The 21,321-nt window shown below is 42.5% G+C and overlaps 1 protein-coding gene across 1 annotated transcript in view; it reads right to left on the reverse strand.

The window, feature by feature from the left end:
* Window positions 1-1,791: 1,791 nt before the first annotated feature.
* recql (RecQ helicase-like) overlaps window positions 1,792-21,321 on the reverse strand; it is a 57,124-nt gene continuing 37,594 nt past the window's right edge. Inside the window, exons 6-15 of the mRNA XM_084038511.1 lie at window positions 20,454-20,652; window positions 20,167-20,333; window positions 18,885-18,966; window positions 18,600-18,748; window positions 16,469-16,586; window positions 16,252-16,390; window positions 5,017-5,108; window positions 4,717-4,933; window positions 4,128-4,257; window positions 1,792-2,144 (exon numbers count right to left, since the gene is read on the reverse strand). Coding sequence (XP_083894637.1) covers window positions 2,058-2,144; window positions 4,128-4,257; window positions 4,717-4,933; window positions 5,017-5,108; window positions 16,252-16,390; window positions 16,469-16,586; window positions 18,600-18,748; window positions 18,885-18,966; window positions 20,167-20,333; window positions 20,454-20,652 — 1,380 coding nt within the window. The 3' untranslated portion in view covers window positions 1,792-2,057. The remainder of the gene's footprint in view (window positions 2,145-4,127; window positions 4,258-4,716; window positions 4,934-5,016; window positions 5,109-16,251; window positions 16,391-16,468; window positions 16,587-18,599; window positions 18,749-18,884; window positions 18,967-20,166; window positions 20,334-20,453; window positions 20,653-21,321) is intronic.

Here is a 21,321-nt window from a genome sequence, read left to right on the forward strand (position 1 = left end):
TTCAATTTTAAAAGGTTACCATGTTTGAGGAGATGTGCTGTGTTGCTGTGCTGACGGTTGCTGCTGTGGAGGTCTAATGTGACTGTGGATTGATGTGGTGAGTACATAGTCTGAGAAAATATCACGTAATCACAATCTCTCCTTTATACATTTTATTATTCAGCTCATCTTTGTTCCTCTGTCACATTTTCAGGATCCCATCATACATGTTTATTGTTTGTTCTGGAGGTCTTCTAAGTAAGTACTGTAGAGAGTATATGCTGCAACTATTTTCCCCACATTTTCTAGATACCAACTGTGATAATATAACTCCATTAAGTTTTATTCTTTCTCACCTTTCTTTCTCTGCCTCCTTTCACTTTTTAAAGGTTGCTATGTTTGAGGAAATATTCTATGTTGCTGTGCTGTTTGTTGGTGTGGTGAATAAATAGTCTATGAACATCACTAAATCTGTCATTAATTAATTTTAATAGTCATCAATGATTATGTCTCACCTCTATTCCTCTCCGTCCTGATTTCAGGATCCCATCATACGTTGTACATTGTTCAGGAGGTTAACTAGAACAGAGCCTTTAGGTTTCCGCTAAATACTGTATAGAATAACTGGACTGGGAGGATGGTGTAGGTTTAAGTTTATTAGACAATTACATGTACACCAACAAGAAAGTGTACAAGCATTGTCACAAAAAAGTTTGTTTTCATTCATAGGCTTCATTGTCTTTCCATCGATACCTGGTGGGCCGGTCTCGGCTGAAAATGCCCGGGTCGATTTTTTGTCCCAGTCCAGCCCTTGAGTGAACTCAACCTTTAGGTCAGTTGCCATAGTAACTGACTCTGTGAACCTAACCTGCTCGCAGGTTTGCTTCAACAAATCCTGAGTTTCTCCTACATGTCTCCGCCTTTTATTCCGGAATCTTAAGTCGATCATACAGCTGCAGTTAATTCAGAACGCTGCTGCTCGAGTCCTCTCTAAAACCAAAAAAGTGGGTCATATTACTCCAGTTCTCAGATCTTTACACTGGCTTCCTGTCTGTCAAAGAATTGACTTTAAAATACTACTGTTGGTTTACAAAGCACTGAATGGTTTAGGACCAAAATACATTTGTGATCTTCTGCTTAGCTACGAACCATCCAGACCTCTCAGATGGTCTGGGACAGGTCTGCTCTGTGTCCCCAGAGTCAGAACCAAACATGGAGAGGCAGCCTTCAGTTTTTATGCGCCACATATCTGGAACCAACTTCCAGAAATGTGCAGGTCTGCTGCAAATCTCAGCTCTTTTAAATCAAGACTGAAGACTTTTCTGCTGCCGCTGCCTTTTTTATGAACTTCTTATGCTGCACTGTATTTCCTATTCCTTGATATTCTTGTTTTTATTTTTTAGATGTTATTTCATTGGCTTGTTTTAATGCTTTTTCTCCAATGCTTTTCATGTAAAGCACTTTGAATTGCCCTGTTGTTGAAAGGTGCTATACAAATAAAATTCCCTTGCCTTGCCTTTATTTATGGGCACATACAGTAAATACTCTCCTTTTCTTCCTTACTCTAAAGTCCATGGAAAAGGCCTGACTAGAAGAACTACATCCAAACTCTGGGGTTTAGTATGTATGCAGTTCAAATGTGTAGTGAAAATGTGTATTTAAATAAACAGCATCTTTATTGCACACTACGCACAAAAGGAAAATGCTGGAGGTGTTTTAAAGATAAAGATTTCTCAGCCACATAAAGCAGCACAATGTTTCATCGGCGTATATCACCCAACATCCACCTACAGCAGTATGAATAAGAGGCAGTTGTGTTCATCTGATGCTTTATTGAAATGAGTGTCACCAGGTACATCGATCCAATCAAAATGGCAATAAGAGGTTCTGGTGCCAATAATATCTTTTTAATCGCCCAAGCCTGCTGGTTATGAACAGTTCCATCATGTCATGCTTATTATTTTACAACTTATAACAGCATTTTAAATGCTTTCAGAGTGTCTGATCCAAGCATCAACACAAGCAGTAGTGAACAGAAAAAAAGAATGATGGACTGTACTTTGTCAGCTTGTCCGGGGTTAGGGAAGGTCTGCCTTGACTTTCTTGCACACAGGGGCTCCACCACTTTGAACTGATCTCTTGCCCTGGTCACTCACAGCTTTTACCTGCAGGTCATTAACAAGAGGCTTCAGGTTCAAAGACCTACATGATGTGGACAGGGGGACACTAGAGGGGAGAACACTTAAGTCTACAGACAATCCTCCATTCTTCATCACAACGGCCGAGGCTGGCGACGCCTTGCTCTACTAACATCTTTTTAGGTTCCCTGCTCAATCAATACAGACCTATAGCTCAAACATCTACAATAAAATGGTCAAGAATGCCTTTCATAAGAGCTTAAAGTTGAGCTGAAACGTCATTTCCAGAGTCTCTCTCTTCCGTATGTTGATGTATTTACAGTAAAACAGCACCCATCAGCTGGGTGATGTTGTAACAGCCCCACTACACAGGATCCATCAGCTGGGTGATGATGCAACAGCCCCACTACACAGGATCCATCAGCTGGGTGATGATGTCACAGCCCCACTACACAGGATCCATCAGCTGGGTGATGATGCAACAGCCCCACTAAACAGGATCCATCAGCTGGGTGATGATGCAACAGCCCCACTACACAGGATCCATCAGCTGGGTGATGATGTCACAGCCCCACTACACAGGACCATCACTTAGTTGATCAACACGCTTTGTTGTGACTAGGGCTGTAGCGATACACTAATCTCACGATACGATACACGATATTCAGCTCACGATACGATATAAATCACGATATTCAGTCAACGATACGATTCGATATAATTCGATATACTTACATAATTTTCTGAAAGATTTAAAAGGTACAGTGTGATTTTGGTGACATCTTGTGAGTGTTCCATTTACTTGGATTGAATTAATATCAACTGAATGAATCAATTACACAATATATGGCTCTGACTGGACAGAGAGTCTCCAGCTTGCAAATGCTGGACAAAATAAATCAAATATGTGGTGAGAAAATAAGTTACATTTATTGAAGTGCAAACTGTAACTTACAAAGCACACACACACACAGTGGCGCCGCCAGCTGGAATCCTGTACGCACTGTGCGTACTTTTTTTGAAGGTGGGCTAGACCAAACAACGTCTGCCCAAGCAAGTCAGAGCTTTTCTTTCGCTCACACAGTGACCTGGAGAGACGCAGCCGCATTTGAGAGGACGATCGCGCGTGTTTGCGCAATTACGCATAGCGTGTGTTGGTCCCTCTCCACATCACAATATAGCTCGGCTCTAGTCTCGTCACCTCTCTGCTGCTGAGCACTGTGGGCCGAGCCGATGCATGTCCCTCTCCGAGTTATCATACCGTACTGTGCGTGTGTGTCCAAGCGTGTGTGGAGTGCTCACAAGCGTGCGCTTGTGTTTAGGGCGGGGATGGAGGGCACAAAAAAAATATTTGCACCGGGGCCTATCACCATGATATACGTTGTATTTTGCCGTTTCTGTGCGTACATTGAAATTGAATCCTGGCGGCGCCACTGCACACACACACATACACATATACATACACAGAGCAACGGAGTGGGCTGGCTACGGGGCGGGGGGTGGGGTTTTGGGTGTCTACAGTAATATGGCTTATTAATTTCATGAGGTTATTTACTTACCCACGATGAAAAAAAACAGCTCTGAATGAATAACAGCTGAGCAGAAGCACTTGTCGACCGTCGCGGAGAAATACGCGTCTGGTCTGAACTGGGGGGCAGCGGATCATGTGTGATTTTCGTGGCCGTGACGCTTTGCAGCAGCTGGTGTGAACCTGGCGTCATGCCGGCGTGAACCGGGCGGCCGCTGAAGCACCGCGAACGAAACACGCTTCCTTTCGGCGCCTTTGTTAACCGATAGTGCAGTTCAGACCAGATGCGAAGCGCCGCGATCCTGCGCGGCCGTCTCTCGGCGCAGCGAGCAGAGTGCCAGGGGGATTTGAATGGGACTTAATGTATCGATACTCGTGGCTAAAAAATCGATACTTTCTGTGGAAACAAAATATCGATTTATATCGCAGAATCGATAAAATCACTCAGCCCTAGTTGCGACAGTTAAGGAGCATCAACTCACCACAGCTGATCCGGTCCACGTTGTCCGCATCTTCATGCTGAGTGTGTGAGTGTGGCTCTTCAGCAGAGGGGCTTTGCAACCCAGCTTCATGTAGAAGTAGGTGGTGTATGGAGTGAAGCTGAAGTCCTCTCTGAAGTCAACACAAACAATATTACACACTATTAATGTCTTCTTCGTAGGTACGTATTGTAGATGACAGCAGAATGGGTCCTGAATGTCCAGAGGTAGCAACTCCAAGCCTTCATGTACTACAAGTCTACAAACAAAAGGCTGAGGACAAACTGAGGTTAGCTTGTGAAGGAACAAAATGTCTACTCTTTTGGACTAAATATGGTTGCGTTTGCTTCAACGTGTAATTTAAGAAGCTGAGCGATTTAAGGAAAACATCTCTTTGTATTTTTTTCTGACTGTACAATTGTAAAAACTGCCTCAAGCATTAATCACACATCTGTTATGATTTATTTCTTCATGAGTAGAAACAGATTCATATATTAATGAAGTTCAAACGTGGCATTTTCGTGATATGCTATGGTGGTAAAAAAAATCATATATATGAGATGAGTAGACAGAAGAGAACGTGAGGAGTAACCTGAGGTATCCCTGCAGCAGCAGCTGTACAATCACAGCTTCAGCCTGCAGCCGAGACAGCGTGGTGGTCTGGATCATCTTCTTATGCTTGGCTGGGCCTTTGCCCATCCATGCATCCACCAGCTTTAGAGGAGTCAGCTTCTCATCCATTGATGCTGCTACCTCAAGGATTTGCACAACCTGCTTGGCATTCTGGGTAATATCCATGGTGGTGTAGTCTGAAGGGATACAGGACTCAAATTTGGCTTTTCACATCCCTGAAGAACACCTCAATTAAAAAATGTTTTTAAAAATCACATACCTTTCACATGGCGGCAAGTGTCACACATCTGGTTGCATTCCTCATCATTCCACAACTCATCGAAATGAACAGCCATGAGAGAGCGCCGACACCTTCACGCAGCAAACGCAGTAGACAAGACGTAATGCATTTATCTACAAAAGTGTCAAATATTGAAGATAGCAAATTGACACCAGGTAGCATGAATGATGCAAATGTTGCACCCTTAGGCAGACATGACTCCGTCTCTTTTCTTTGGCAACTTTTATTCGCCTCAATTCTCCGTATCATTCGTTTTACACCAACCGGACCAGCTCAAACATCAGTCCACAACATCAAAACCACGTGACTCTATTCTTCTCTCTCGCGCTACTGCGCAGTTCAATGACATCACGTCTATATGGAACTCAGACCTCTACTAAGAAACATTAATCCAAATAGGATTTAGTATATTAACTATATCAAAATACAATGAAGTAAATAGTATCTTCTGCTTAAAACAGATTAAATCTATCTCGGCTCGTTTTAGTATACGTAATCAATATGCAAATTCCCAAATAGTTATAGGTCGCAACACAAATAAGGCAAAAATGCAAACGTCAGGTTATTTGCATTATTATTATTAGGGCCCAAGCGCCGACAACGTCGGGCTGCGAAGCCCTATTGTTATTCGAATGTTTATTATTCTTTCACCACTTCGACCTGCGTTGGAAAAAAAATTGGAGTGTCTATAGGGTCTGGCGAAAATTAGAGAATTTGGCGTCTTCGCATTCAACCACGAAAAAGTTGCTCGCTAGCCCCACCTAGAGTGGAGAATCGCCAAATCCGCTTGGAGTACCAAAGTCCGCCTACCGAAATTTTCCGCCATCTTGGATTTTATGAAAAAAAGGAAGTTTCGCATTTCTCGGACACCGTTGATCCGATTTGGACGAAATTTGGTACGCATACTCGCTTGACCTAGCTGAGGGTATGGTCTGAAAATGTTCTGAAAATATACATTTAATCAGGAGATATCGGCCAATGAACATTAGAGGGTTGGGCTACCAAAATGCAATTAACATAACTCTATAACCTTTGCCCCTAAAATTACGAAACTCGAAATCTTTGTTGCCATAGCTTCAAAGAACATGCATGTCAAGTTTCATCAAAATTGGGTAATGTTTGGCGCTGCCACAAATTTCCAAAAAGTGCCATTTTTGGCCGTTTTTGGCTGTTTTGGGCCTTTCACAGGGGTCGTACAAAATCGAACTTGTACTATACCGTTGATCCGATTGATACCAAAATTGGATATGTGGTTGGAAAGGCCTTAAGGACAAAAAGTTGGTCAAAGATGCTCCAAAAGTCTAGGGGCGTGGCCGCGCCGACGCCATGACTGCGCTACTATTTTCAACCTTCGCCATTGGCATTAAAGCTGTTATAACTTCACCGTTTCTTCACCGATCTGCTCCAAAATATTCATGCTTGTTAAGAGTCACGTCCTGAACACAACTGCACTGCAATTTTAACTGACAGGTAGAGCGCCACCTAATGGCGACATGAAATGTGACTGATTTTAGGCCCTTTTTCTGAGCAACAGCCCCCCCTCTAGGTTGAGCGTACACACATGAAATATTTTTTCCTAGATAGCCCAAGTGGAGCTGTACAAAAAAGCCTCTTGGACCCACCGCCTCAAGTCATGATAAAGTAGGAAAAAAAAATGTTTTTAGCCAAGTGTGTAAATCAGCCCAGTTTCTCACTCAATCCTCACTCAGGACACATAGGAGGGAGAGACACAGGCGCACAGCAACCACCAGATGGAGTCAGAGATCTATTAGTGACACATGGAGAACTGTGAATCTCACATACAGCTGCAGTCTGCCTCACACCAGATCAACAGTCATGCCACTTTTAATTCCATTTTTTAAATTCCTCTCATTTCAGCCTGGACACAAAGGGAGGAGGAGAGATGGCACACTTCGCATGCACCTCACACAGCTGTCAGTTGAACTCTGTCATACACATCCAAACTATTATTACTTCAGTGTTTCTTCTCTGATCTGCTCCAAACTTTCCACACTTGCTAAGAGTTCCTTCCTGAACACATCTGCACTTTCATATTCACTCACAGTCAGAGCGCCACCTACTGGCGATAGGAAATGTCATTATTTTTGTGACTTTTTCCAAGTTAAAGCCACACCTTTGTGATTTTTTTTAAAACTAATTCCTCTCATTTCAGCTTGCAAGGAGGACACAGGGGGAGGAGGAGAGGTCACACTAGGGGGAGGAGGAGAGATGTCAGGAAGGCATGAACATGTGTGTATGTGACAGACAGATGGCTTTGAATGTCAATCACTTGTGTCTAAACTTGCGCCACGAGGAGGTGGCCGCTGCAAAGGGTAGGCGGCTGCCACGCATGTCAATGCAGGCACTCCACGACCGCACGTGACAGACGGATGCCTTTCAGTGTCAATCGCTTGTGTCTCGACTTGCGCCACGAGAGGCGGCCGCGCCAAGGGCAGCGTCCACGACACTGCCCTGTGACCGCAGGCAGTCTACGGCCGCATAAGAGCGAGGGCCCGTCATGACACTGCTTAATTATCATTATTATTATATTTTCAACTTGAGTGAAAAATTTGGGTGACGCTGTGTCACTAAAGCCTATCAGCATTGAGACATCACTGAATCCTCAACGGAGGAACCAAATGTTGTGTCCTGTGTCTGTCGTCCCCCAGAGGTCTACGATAGTACCTCATATTAGTCCAGAGACCAGACCAGACTATGTGGAGGAACCAGAGACTGTCTGTGGTCCAAACAACCAGGTCACTGCTGTATTCATGTCTAAATTACCTTATTTGGAGTGTTGAGACCAGGAAGCAGAGTTGCAGTCTTACACACTTCTCAGCCCCTCCATTAGAGCAGTCACCCACCCAAAACCACATAAGAACGGTGTCTGTCGCCCGACCACCTTTAAACTAACTCAGTCAAACAGAAGAGGGATTTCACATGAAAACCTAATAAAAATGAGTACTTCTGATGTAGTACAACAAAATAAGAGAATTAAATGTGGACTCTTAAACTTAAATCTCTCTCATCTAAAGCAGTATTAGTCAATGATTTAATATCAGATAATCATATTGATTTATTCTGTCCGACTGAAACCTGGCTGCGTGATGAAGACTTTGCTTAGCCATATTAATACTAAAGGGTCATTCCATGTGAAAACAGCCAAATTCGGGGTACCATGTACATGACACCTCTCAGATTTAGCTGAAAAGTGGTGGAAATAGGCCTTATGTTACCAAACGAGGGAATCTGAAGTTTTAGGTCAATATCTCTAAAGGTTTGGCCGTGGCGTCCATTTGAATTTCAGGTGGCACACCCCTTTTTGACACATTGGAATTTCACATTTCATTTTTTGGCATTTTTGGAGGCCCATAACTTCTGTTCTATTTTTCACTTTTTGGGTGCCCCTAGCAACACGATTAATGATCATATTTATTCTAAACAGGATTATTTGTTATATTTGGGAACTTTTCTCTTGCCAAAATTAATTTGAAGGGTATGGTACCACTGGTGGGGGTTTTGTGAGGGTCCAAAAACCCTTTCGGGCAGAGGTGACTCTTTTGGAACCCCATATTTGGACCCCCAAATGACCATGTGGGCACTTGATGATCCTAATGGGATTTATACCAGATAAAGATACATATTTGTTCTTTTTAATGACATAAAACCTTTGACTATGAAGCTCCTTAATATTAATTTTATTCTTCATAATGCACCATTTGGCCATATATATATATATAAATATTAGGGCCGGGACTTTAACACGTTAATTAGGATTAATTAATTACACAAACATTAACGCCTTAAAAAAATTGACGCACTTATTTTTGCACCGCGGAAAGTTTCTCACTGGATGAGTTTCAGGCGGACCGATTACGCCTGGTTCACACCGGCCGCGGAAGCGCCGCGAATAGGCGCGTAGCGGAGCCCGCTTCCTTTCGGCGCTAGTGTGATTAAGCGATAGTGTAGTTCACACCAGACGCGGAGCGCCGCGAATAGGCGCGGCCATCCTGCGCCGTGAAGCGATCGTTTCGGCGTCTGCTCTATTTTTCAATTTGTCAATTCTGGCAGGAAATCACACAAAGAAACACGAGACAATCCGGTCAATTTCCAAAATAAAAGCACTTTTCAAAATAAAATACCGCTATTGACAAATGTGATCATATTTGTGTATCTCAACTTGCACTTGGAAACAGGAAGAGACAATACATTTAATAAATTTGAAGAGTAGATAAACAAATACGTGTATTTCAACTGTATATCTACACTACTACTGTCTACTACCATACACACTCTCTCTGTCTGTGTGTGTGTGAGTGTGTGAGTGTGTGTGTCTCTCTCTCTCTCTCTGAACCGATAAATAAAAGAAGTGTACAAACTTCTTGGTTACAGAAACATGGCGTATTTATTTTATGAAGTTATGATAAAAAAAATAGCTCTGAATGAACAACAGCTGAACAGAAGCGCTTGTCGACCGCCGCGGAAATAAGCGTCTGGTCTGAACACCTTTTCTCTTCCTCACCATTTGCTCCCAAGCCATGGTGAAGACCCCTTCCTCCCCTCTTGGAGTCATAAACTAACGACCTGGTCTGCTGGCATGCAGAGAGAGGTCACATGAACTCTGCAGGAAATCATGTTCACATTTTGACTAAACCAAGAAAAGGATGAGATATGTGTTCAACATTATTTTAAAACCATCCATAATAATCATTGAGGAATTATAAGCATACTGGCGAACTTCCCGTCGTTCTACGCCGAAGAACAGAGGAGTTACCAAAAATGCTAAAAATTAACATTGTCATTGTAATGGACTACTGCACTCACGCAGTCAGACGAAAATATGTTTGCTCATTAATCTGCCCGCATCACCGAGGACAAAATGCTTACTAAGTTATCAAACTTGTTTGGGCTAGCTTGATAGGTTTGCATTGTATGTGTTGGATCAAAGTTCCTTTCAACTCTACCAAAAATGATTTGTACAGAGGAATGTTTACAGTTCATGTTTCATTTGTTTTGACCTATCATTCTGTGTGAGAACTATATGCAATGTGCCAACTTTGACCATAACGGCGAGATGGTGTTCAAACGTTCTAGTCATAGTCACAAAGATTTCGGACTGTAACCCGAATGGGTCCCTCCTGGACACGCCCACTCGGTCAGCATAAAAGCTGCGTGTTACAGACACCCGTTGCTCTTGCCTCCCCGCTCGTGCCACCAGGCGCTGGCCACCCGGCCTTCGCCTTTGCTCTTACCCTCTTCAAGTTTCGTACTTTTGTTAGTTCCCAATTTTTACTCCTTTTATTAGAATAGTTTGTTCAACGTTAGATTCTTCATTTTTGCATTTTAGCCTCTCTTTTTACCCGCAAGGATTTTTGATCAATGCTCAACCAAGATTTGGCATATTGACTGGCGCTTATACCTAAGTCACCCAAGGCCAAACTCAAGGAGAAGACAGCTGTTTAACTAAGATGGATTACGGCAAAGAAGGACGCCCGTTACGAAACTACCGCAGATCGGCGCTAACGGTTCCCTCGGGCCACGGCAAGGAAGATCCCCTCGGGTCTACGTCACCGACGGAAGAGCGACCGCTTGGAGTTTCAGTAAGCCGGGTTGCAGGGTGAAACTAAGTATAGCGTCTGTTAATATCTAATATCTGTGAGGTAATTTATCCCATTATTCACCTTTTCCTCTTACTAAGGAGTCCAAATTCTTAGGAAAAACACTCTCTCCTTTATCGCCAAACATGCTAGATGAGCTGTTAATCATATTTCCAGTTATATTTCTGGCGTTGTATTGGTGTTTTGTTTATTACATCTGTTATTGTTTTATTCACTTTTGTTTAATCCCTAGTTAATCAATAAATAACCTTATAGCATAAAGTCATTGTCCGTGAATATTTCTTCTGTGCAGAATACAAAGATCCCTATTTTAAGAACTTATGATCTAAGGAAATGAGACTGATTTATTAAATTATATTGATTAATTGTTAATTAATTAATAAGTGGTCATTAGTAGGGCTGGGATAAAAAAATCGTTTCAATCGATTTTGGATCGATTTCATTTAAATTTTGCAATATCGATTCATAGGGCATGAGATCGATTTTTCCCCCAAGTTTACCCCAGTAGTGTCGTGCGTGATGCAGCAGTGGCGCGTTTACGTCCGGTTGACGTTCATTCAAGCGCACAAGCGTGCAAGATGGCTGACGCAGGTAAAACTCCGCTCAGCAAGCCGTCCCAACTTAAGTCTGACGTTTGGAACCATTTCGGATTTAAAACAACAAAGGACAAAGAGCCGGATAAAACCAAAGTGGTTTGCAAGATCTGCCAAGCGGAGGTCAGTTATTGTAGAAATACTACAAACCTCAAAAACCACTTGACAAGGTATCACGCTACGCTAACGTTAGCTTCCGACAACAAGCCGTCCGGGGCAAAACAAAAGCAACTGAGGGAATCCCTAACATTACCAGCCAATTCTCCGCGGGCCATAAAGATAACGGAGGCCATCACAACTTTTGTTTGCAAAGATTTACGCCCGTACTCGGTAGTGGAAAACGAAGGCTTCAATTCAAGCGGCTCGTTCAGGTGCTCGATCCACACTACGTTATGGTGCAACGTAAACATCTGACTGAAACCGTTATCCCCATGATGTATACCTGTGTGAAAGACGACATCCTTACGAAAATGCAGTCAGCAGAGAGAGTCGGCAACTTGTGACACCTGGACATCACTGTCAACGCAGTCGTACATGACAGTGACTTCTCACTATATCGACAACGAGTGGTGCCTCATGTCTCATGTGCTACAGACCACCGAGGTTCTCACGAGCCACACCGCTAATAATATAGCTGATATGTTGACGGGGGCAGGAGTGGGGGCTGACCAGCAAAGACCCAGCAGTTGTGACGAACAACGCTGCAAATATGGTTCGTGCGGTGGAGATAATGCAGCTGATGCACGTCGGCTGCTTCGCGCACACACTGAACTTAGCCTCACAAGCAGGTCTAAAAATCCCAGCCGTGTCACGTCTGCTTGCTCGAGTGAGGCGTATAGCAACGTTCAGTGTTTCCCCTAGAATTTTTTTCAGGCCCGGTGGTACCCACCGAAAAAACCCTAAACAGACGAGACGTGTGGGATGGTGTATTGGTGCAGTTGGATTAAGTCAGGTGTCACAGCAAGCAGTCTGCAATTCTGTAATTATTATATTTGCATTCAACATTTTTGTTCAACCAGAGTGTATTCAAGATCACAAGGAGAGAGTGACTTATTAAGGTGCTGGTTGATGGAAATGATCAGGGTCCAGAAAAATATGGCTGGAAAATGATGAGCATCACATCAATAGCTACAGATACTGTAAAACACTACAACGACATATGAGTGCATATATTGTCTTATTTTATCAAGTAAAATATAAGTTATAGGTTTACTCAACAGCAGTTAACTCAAAGTTCCACATCTTATCAAAAACAGGGGGGGCAAACGGGCTTTGGCCGGTTGTACATACGTCATCACGTCCTAATACTACACACACATGGCGTGATGTTGTTTTTAAGGAGCGCCGTCTCTGCTTATATTTCTCGACAACACTCGACCTGCATCAGCGCATGTGCGCACGAGCGGATCTGTGCGAGCAGACAGCGCGAGCGCAGCGGGTTTTGGACGGAGACACACAGCGGCATTTTTATTATGTAAAAATAAATAATAATGTAATGTAATAAAATAAATATTATGGACCCTATGGACCGGTTCCGCTCACACCACGAGTCTGAAGAGTGCAACAGCTCATCAAAATACAGTGTCAACGTTCCGTGTTTCCAAAGTAGAAAGCGACATCGTGGTGGTTTAACGAGGCGGAACGGCATCAGAACAACATCAAGCGCGTAAAGTACACAAAGAAAAAAGTAGCGGGAGCGCGCGGCGAGGATTGTTGCGGCCGCGCGTCTTGCAGAGCAAGTCTGCTGTGCTGCGCGGAGGCGCTCCTAATGTAAATGATTATTGATTTATGAATGAATTGATAGGTGGCTTATTTTATATTGATTTTCCTTGGCCTGGCGGGCCGCCAGGCCTGTACAATGGTAGGGGAAACACTGACGTTCTTTCACCGGAGTACGACGGCAAACCACATACTAAAGGAGAAACAGAAGCTGCTTCAACTGCCAGCGCACAAGCTAACATTAGACGTTGTGACTAGGTGGAACAGTGCACTGGACATGCTGGAGCGCTTTTTAGAGCAACAGCCAGCTATCTCTGCCACTCTCCTTTCACAAGATGTGCGCAGGAATGAAAAAGATCTGTGCACCCTAACAGAGGAGGATGTAACGATTGCCGAAGATTTGGTGCGGGTTTTGAAACCAATGAAAGAAGCCACACTGGCAATGTCGGAGGACAAGCAACCAACTCTGTCTGTCATCGCCCCACTACTCGCCCTGCTGCAGGAGGCCTTGACCCCCAGCCTCGAAGACTCCACAGTGGTGAGGGACTTGAAGACTGCTGTAAAGAACAACTTTGCTAATTGCAGTGTTATTGATTGTGTATATGTCACTGGATAACAGCAGGTTGTGAAGGCTAGTGCTTGAATTTCACGCCTTTTTAATTGTTAGATTGTTTTTATGCTTCTATGCCAATGATCACGATGATTGGCATGTGAGTATAAAACCTTTTATATTGAGACTGAATACAGTTTTAGGTTATCTTTTCCCTGATCCCAGGGTGGTGCCCCGTTTATACATGATTATATCATGATAATATATGAAATATATTTTTTTTTGATAACCAAATCTTCTCTTGCTACTACCCCAACATATGTGTGAGATTGTATATTTGCATGCATGCCACATTTACCCTCATACTGTGATGTTAACAAAAATAATTTGTGAAATGTCTTTAAGATATGATGCGCAGAAGGACACATTGTATGCAGCATCAGCGCTGGATCCTCGCTTTAAGGCCCTACCATCCCTGTCTGCTAAAGAGCGAGATGACAGCTTCTCCAGACTGCAGACTGAGGCTGCCACTGCAGCACGTGATGTAAGTATTTAAAAAAAACTGTTCAATTTAATAAGAATGTTTTCATTGAGAATTAAAAGATTCCTTATTGGATTATAAGGAATATTATATGACTTAAAAGAGTTCATAAATTATTTTAAATCTATTTATTTATTTCTGTTTGTTTTTTTTCTGTCTTATTTAACAGCAAAATACTGATGGTAATGATGCTGATGAAGGAGCTGAGGAGATGGGGGAAGCGACTTTGCCCAAGAAGCCCAAGAAATCCAGCACCTTGGAGTCTCTCCTTGGGGCAGTCTACTCACCAACATTAAAGGAACATGGAGAGAAAACTCCAGCAATGAGGGCTGAAGATGAAATCAGAAGATACAGGGTGGAAATACCTGCTGGGCTGAATGAAAATCCTCTGACTTAGTGGAGGTCAAATGAAAGGGAGTATCCACTGTTGGCTTGCCTGGCGAAGCAATACCTTGTCCCAGGGACCAGTATTGCGTCAGAGAGGGTGTTTTCAACTGCGGGTGATATTGTCACTGCAAAAAGGAGCTGCCTAACCCCAGATCATGTCAATGAGCTCCTTTTCCTGCACAAGAATCTCACAATTACCAAGTGAGAACAAAGTCACAATAACAGGACTTGACTTTAGACAGTTTACTTTTAGTTTTGTCACCAGTATTATTATTATTACTGCACATTAAGAAACAATGCCTTAATGCAATTTGCAGTGATGGAATGTTGTAGTCCAAGTACACTTTCACTTGCAATTCCTTTCTAATTTTCTTTTGAGACTTGAGACAGTTTTGTTTAAAGCTCAAGTTTAAACTGTCCAGTTTACAAGTCTGCACTTAAAACCTGTTGTTTATGGTGAAGAGCAAAAAATAAAGTACATCTGTATTTTGTAACACAGTCGAGCCATTTTCATTATTTAAGAGCCGTTTGAATCGAATCGAATTGAATCAAATCGAATTGTGATTAATCGATTCAGGACCTTATGAATCGAAATCGAATCGATTTAGGAAATTGGCCACGATACCCAGCCCTAGTCATTAGAGTCATTAACGTGAATTCTATAAAGTTCTGTCTGACCAACAGATGGTGTCCCTTTTACGAGAGCAGGTATTGAAATTGTGGATTAATAAACATTGATATACATATTTTAATATCGTCCTTAGTTTCCTTACATACACAGTTTACGTAGGTACCATTAGGTATTACCCTTACTCTCCTACACTATATTGCCAAAAGTATTCACTCACCCATCTAAATAACTGAAATCAGGTGTTCCAACCACTTCCATGGCCACAGGTGTATAAAATCTTCCACTGCCCCCCTGTTCAGACTAGACGTGTATTTCTCCGGACGGTCGACAAGCGCTTCTGCTCAGCTGTTGCTCATTCAGAGCTTTTTTTTTCTCATAAAATTAATACGCCATGTTTCTGTAACCAAGAAGTTTGTACACTTCTTTTATTTATCCGTTGTCTGTAGAAAGAGAGAGAGAGAAACACACACAGACAGAGAGAGAAAGAGAGAGTATGGTATGGTGGTAGACAGTAGTAGTGTAGATATACCGTTGAAATACACATATTTGTTTATCTACTCTTCACATTTCAAATATGATCGTATTTGTCAATTGCGGTATTTTATTTTGAAAATTGCTTTTATTTTGAAAACTGACCGGATTGTCTTGTGTTTCTTTGTGTGACTTCCTGCCAGAATTGACGTGATAGCTTGCGGCTCGCGCACAAAATAGACCAGACACCGAAACGATCACTGGACGCCGCGAGATTGCTACGTAGGATCGCGGCGCTTCACGTCTGGTCTGAACTACAATATCGCTCAACAAGGGCGCCGAAAGGAAGTGGGCTCCGTTCCGCGGCTATTCGCGGCGCCTTCAGCCAGGACAACGGTACTTGTCTGACTGCATTGTGCCACGTGTAAAGAAGTCTTACCCTTAGTTAGCACATCCTTATTGTATATGATCAACATGTCTTTATTAACAGGCTATGTGCCAGTCCTTTAAAGTAGCTGTAATTAAACCTCTTCTTAAGAAGCCTACTCTAGATCCTTGAGAAAGTAGTCGCCAATCAGCTGTGTGACTTTCTAAACAACAGTCTACTTGAGGACTTCCAGTCACGATTTAGAGTACATCATAGTACAGAGACAGCTCTGGTGAAAATTACAAATGACCTTCTAATCGCTTCTGGGAACTCCTACCTGTCAACATTCTGGCAGTAGTTGACGATTTGCAGCAGCTTCTGCTGACCGACGTTCTCCATGACCACCATGGTGCTGATCCTGAAGATATCAGAGAAGCCAAAGTAGATGATGCAGTCTGCTGGACGGTCGTCTCGACCTGGAGACACACAGACCCCAATGAGCTCTCTCAGTATGAACTAGTATTCTGTCCTGATAGAAATGAAGCAGTATCTACCTGCACGTCCACTCTCTTGGTAGTAGTTCTCAATGGATTTACTTAGGGTGTGGTGGATGACAAACCGGACATGAGGCTTGTCGATGCCCATGCCAAACGCCACTGTGGCTACCACCACCTACAGGACAACATGATCACAAACATGCTCACATGTACATTGTATTCAAGGCAGCTGTACATACAGAGGCTAAGTCCTGCCACTTCCTGTGTCCCCCATGGAATAGGGAAAATGATTGGGGAAAAACATTAAGTCAATGGCAAGAGATAAATATTACATGATATATGACATGTACTAATTTAGACACATCTGGCTGCAATCATTATAACTTGAATTGCTATTTTTAAAGGAAGTATATGACATTTTGAGTGATGAAAAGTTTCAAATTCCCTTTGAAATTGAAAGCCCAGAGTAACTGCTGGATCGTTGCCTCTCTCCAGCTGGAGAAACAGCTGTTACAGCTGAGCAGCGATCTCACACTGAAAAAGACATCAATGCATGCAACTATCTTTATTCTGGATAAGCATCTCATCTCAATATCCTGTCCTGAGAAAGTCAGGCATTTTGCTTCTCATCCCTTTCACAACCACATGCAAATGTGAAGTGGGATTTTCTGTGTAACAACAAAACATAGAAATAGACTGAACGCTGCACCTGATATATGCCTGAGAGGAAGCAATACTGAAAATGCTCTCCTGTCACACTAGCAATGTTTAAAAAGATTGTTTAAATAGAATTGAAGTAGGCCTAGAAAGATATTTGACATAAATAAAATCCATAATGGGCCAAATCTAATTTCATGTGGAATAGACATGATGTTGAATTGATTTACTGTTATTAATTGTCTGGTGGTTTGATCAGAGCTGAATTGAATCACAAGATTGTAAATAGTATACATTTAAAAGAAAAAAACATTAAACAGGTCAAGAAAAGTTTGTTATTGCACATTTAACTAGTCTCATGTATACAAGAGAGAGATTGTGGATTGAGTTGCTAGGGTTTATACCTCCTAAAAAGCTGTTGGTGATACATTAGGAAACACTGGGGAGTTTTCCTTCTGTATACAGCAGCAATAAAGTTGCAGCATGACGTGTTTGACTTAATTTGCCAAAAAAAAAAGCATGTCCCGCAGTGCAAACATCACAATGTCGATGCTGAAACAATAAATCGCGCAGCCCGTAATGAAAATTAATTCAAACTCATAGTGGACTAACTATGTTTTTATTTTAGTTCACCAACATAAAAACATTACTTAAACACTCATTCTACCACCTACTGCCCCACCAAACTCCGTTCTCAAATATAACATTTTAAAGTTACAAGTCACAAATTCTACTCCGTAAGATTTGAGATACGTTGCTTCTAGTGACGCAGACGAGGACCTAACTCTTGTTTCTAATTTTTCGCTCTTACTTTATCGGCAATGATATGTTGTGGTTTCTTTTTTTCGACAAATGAACTTATGTAAGTCGCTTTGGACGAAAGCCTCTTCTAAATGCCCTAAATGGAAATGCAAATGGAATGTAGCAGCCTCTTTGGCGGAAGACAAACTGAACAGTGTCGACTGTATGACGTCAGTTGTGATCCTGGTTTTTTCCCTCGTTGGCGGTCACTTTACTTCTTGATGACTTTCCTTCTTCACTTTAAGTAGTTTGTTGTTTCTTTTTCTTGGGACTGGAAGTTGAATGCTCTTCGTTCTCTGGCCGTTGATCCTCCATTGTGAGTCAGCAGTAATGAAATGTTACTGATGGTTACTGATTACAAGTAAACGCAGCATACTTCCATGAGTAGCTCCACCTAGGCAGATCAACCGCTGCTGACTGACGGAAAAAGCCTCACTAATAGAGCGTTGCCATTGAATTTTGCCTGGCAATGTCGCCACAGACACAGAGATCCTATTTCTCAGGTGCAGACACCGATATGGGTCTATATAATATAAAATAAAATTGAATTGAACTGAACTTTTCACCACAAGTTTTCATTGACTAAGTGATACATATCTTGGTCATAATCAATTTTGACCTTATTTTTTCTGCATATTGATTTATACGCTTTGTGCTCAAGTGAGCACTTGGAACAGTTCTTTTACTGGGATCAGCAGGCCCCCCAAGTAGATGTGTCACACAAAAGTACCTGGATTTTGTTGGCGGTCCATTTGCGGTGAACACGAGATTTATCGGCGGGGTCCATGCGAGCATGGTAGGGGTAGGCCACGACATCTCTCTTCTGTAGTTCAGAAGACACCAACTCCGCATCCTTCTGAGAGAACACATACACTATCCCTGTGGACACACATCAGGACATATGGAGTATACATACTTCAAATAATCTATTCAGTAGCATCTAAAAATCCCTGTATAGGTCTGAGCATATTAGCCTCAACGTGATGCAGCAGATTTGCATTGTTTGTTGCAGTACCTGACTGGTTCTTGTATCTGTTCTTGATCAGAGAGGCAACGTCACTTATTGATGCATCATAGTTAGTGTCTTTAACACGCACCTGATAAACAAGCAGACTGTTAGTGTCACAGGAAATGTGTCACCTTTGACAGGTCTAAAGAGTTTCTAGGTTATACATTTTTTAGTAAGATAAACATGCAAAAACACCACTAAGGTCTGACAAGTGTGTTCAGGGCCGATCATACGGAGATTCACTGATAGCATAGACTGGAGTAAGAAGTGGAAATTGTCACCATGACATCACCCGTTGGATGGTGATCTACGGTTTTGAAGCCATGAATTTTGGTCATTGCCCTCTTGGATTTTGGTCCTTGATAGCTTAAATTCTAAGATAGCTTAGAATTTTTGGAACCAGTAAAGGAAGAGACCTTATTTGGACTATGGAGGAGTGACGGGTGGATCTGATGAGCACAAGCAGCATAGCGGCCCCCCGAGCAGCAACTTTACTGGATCTGGATTCATGTGGATTCTGGTGTGAAGCTGCTAACAAAGTTAGCTTCATAATTCAATGTCAACTTTACAGCTAAATGTTAAAGTAATCTTAGTAGCTAACTGCATTGGTAGCGTGGTAGCAACCTGTCAATCAGCAGGTAGGCCCCGCCCCTAAAGCATCCCCTGCTTTCTGGTCTGTTGGACTCTAAATGGACCATAATGTACTAAATGAACATCATGCTGGATTGAAGAAGACTTGAAACTAGAGATTGAGACCATTAACTCATGTTTACTGAGATAATAAATCAAGAGAGAAGTAGGACCATTTTCTCATAGACTTGTTTTTAAGGCCAGGTGTGTCTGAATTAGTCCGGTTAGACATGTCATATGTCATACAGTATTTATCTCTTGCCATCGACTAATTTACATATTTCCCCCAATAATTTTCCCTATTCCATGGGGGACACAAGAAGTGGCAGGACTTAGCATCTGTACGTGCAGCCGTCTTGAATAAAATGTACATGGCAGTAGATGAGGTAGGAACGCTGAAAGTATGTATCCTTTTATAGTTTTTTTCCCCTACTCCTCATCCAACAGCAGAGCAGTCTGCTTGAATCATTTGATCACCTGGTTGATGACACACCCCCACTAGACAGGAACATCAGCTGTTTGACCGAAGCACTTTGACAAGAGGCGTTTTGGCTGAGCCTGTTACAAAGCATCAGATGTGATTGGCAGGTTTGTGAAGAGCACACAAAAGCGACATTTGGTGTGTTTATGTAATGAATGAAGCTGCCATAGTTACGACCTCGTAGTAGAGATTGTGTCGGTTAAAGGATGCAGAGAGCGTGATTGGCTGTGGCACACACAGGATGTTTTCACAGTCCTTGAGGACGCTGCTGGTTGCTGTGGCTGTGAGCCCAAGCAGTGGGACTCTGGGGAACTGCCTCTTCAGGATGCCAAGCAGTTTATAATCTACACACACCACACACCCCACACACACACACACAATTATCAAGTTTGAAGATAAGTCAAGGATTTGACGTAAAGGGGAACAACTATACTTCCACACGTGGTCTGTGACTATGTCTTCACCTGGTCTGAAGTCATGTCCCCACTGGCTGCAGCAGTGAACCTCATCGATAGCGATACGACTCAGCAGGTCTGCGTTATAGGCTTTCTCCAGACGAGACATGATCATCTTGCTCTTGGCGATCTTCTCTGGAGTCAGGTACAACAGCTTGAAAGGGGCTTTTGGATCCGTCATCCCAGCCATGACGGTTTTGGCGTGCTCCTAATAAAAGATTGGAAATCTATTTATAGCTATCTATTTGAAATTGTTTATTTGCAACATTTTGTTAACATGAAACAATGGTAAAATTATGTCCTGTTCAAATGATACTTATATCGTCAAGTTGATATTTTAGCATTGTTAAGTTGATGTTTAAGTGTGCCGTTAAAGGGACACTGTGTAGCGTTTTAAATAATTTATGAGCTAAAGTCAATGTCTTCCTAAATATGTCCTCATTGGTGAAAAATTACCTCTGCCAATAATCTGATCTATCTGAATTTACATTGGACGGGTAAGTCCTAATGAGGCTTCCATGTCCCCTCCAGGCTACCTCCAGACTACTCTCCTCTGCATTGGAGTGCTTGCCTGCTGCCGCTGTTATGCTGTAGATTGTCCCGTGGAAACTTCTGGATTGCACATCGCTCCTCCTTACCCCAAGACCTGGCTCCCAGTCACAAGCTCATGGTAGCATTTTGCTAGCGCTCTCCAACTGTACTCCATCTCTGATCTTCATCATCTCAATAATCACCAACAATCACCTGCTCTCAAAGAAGCTGGGATACTTTGCAGAGCCCACATTTTACACAGATGCTCAGTCCTCACAACCTATCACAAAGCACCATCGCCTGAAACTGGCTTTGCTTAAAGGCATCATATTTTATTATTCTCCAG

This window comes from Eutrigla gurnardus (assembly GCF_963514095.1).
Source record: "Eutrigla gurnardus genome assembly, chromosome: 21".
Lineage (NCBI taxonomy): Eukaryota > Metazoa > Chordata > Actinopteri > Perciformes > Triglidae > Eutrigla > Eutrigla gurnardus.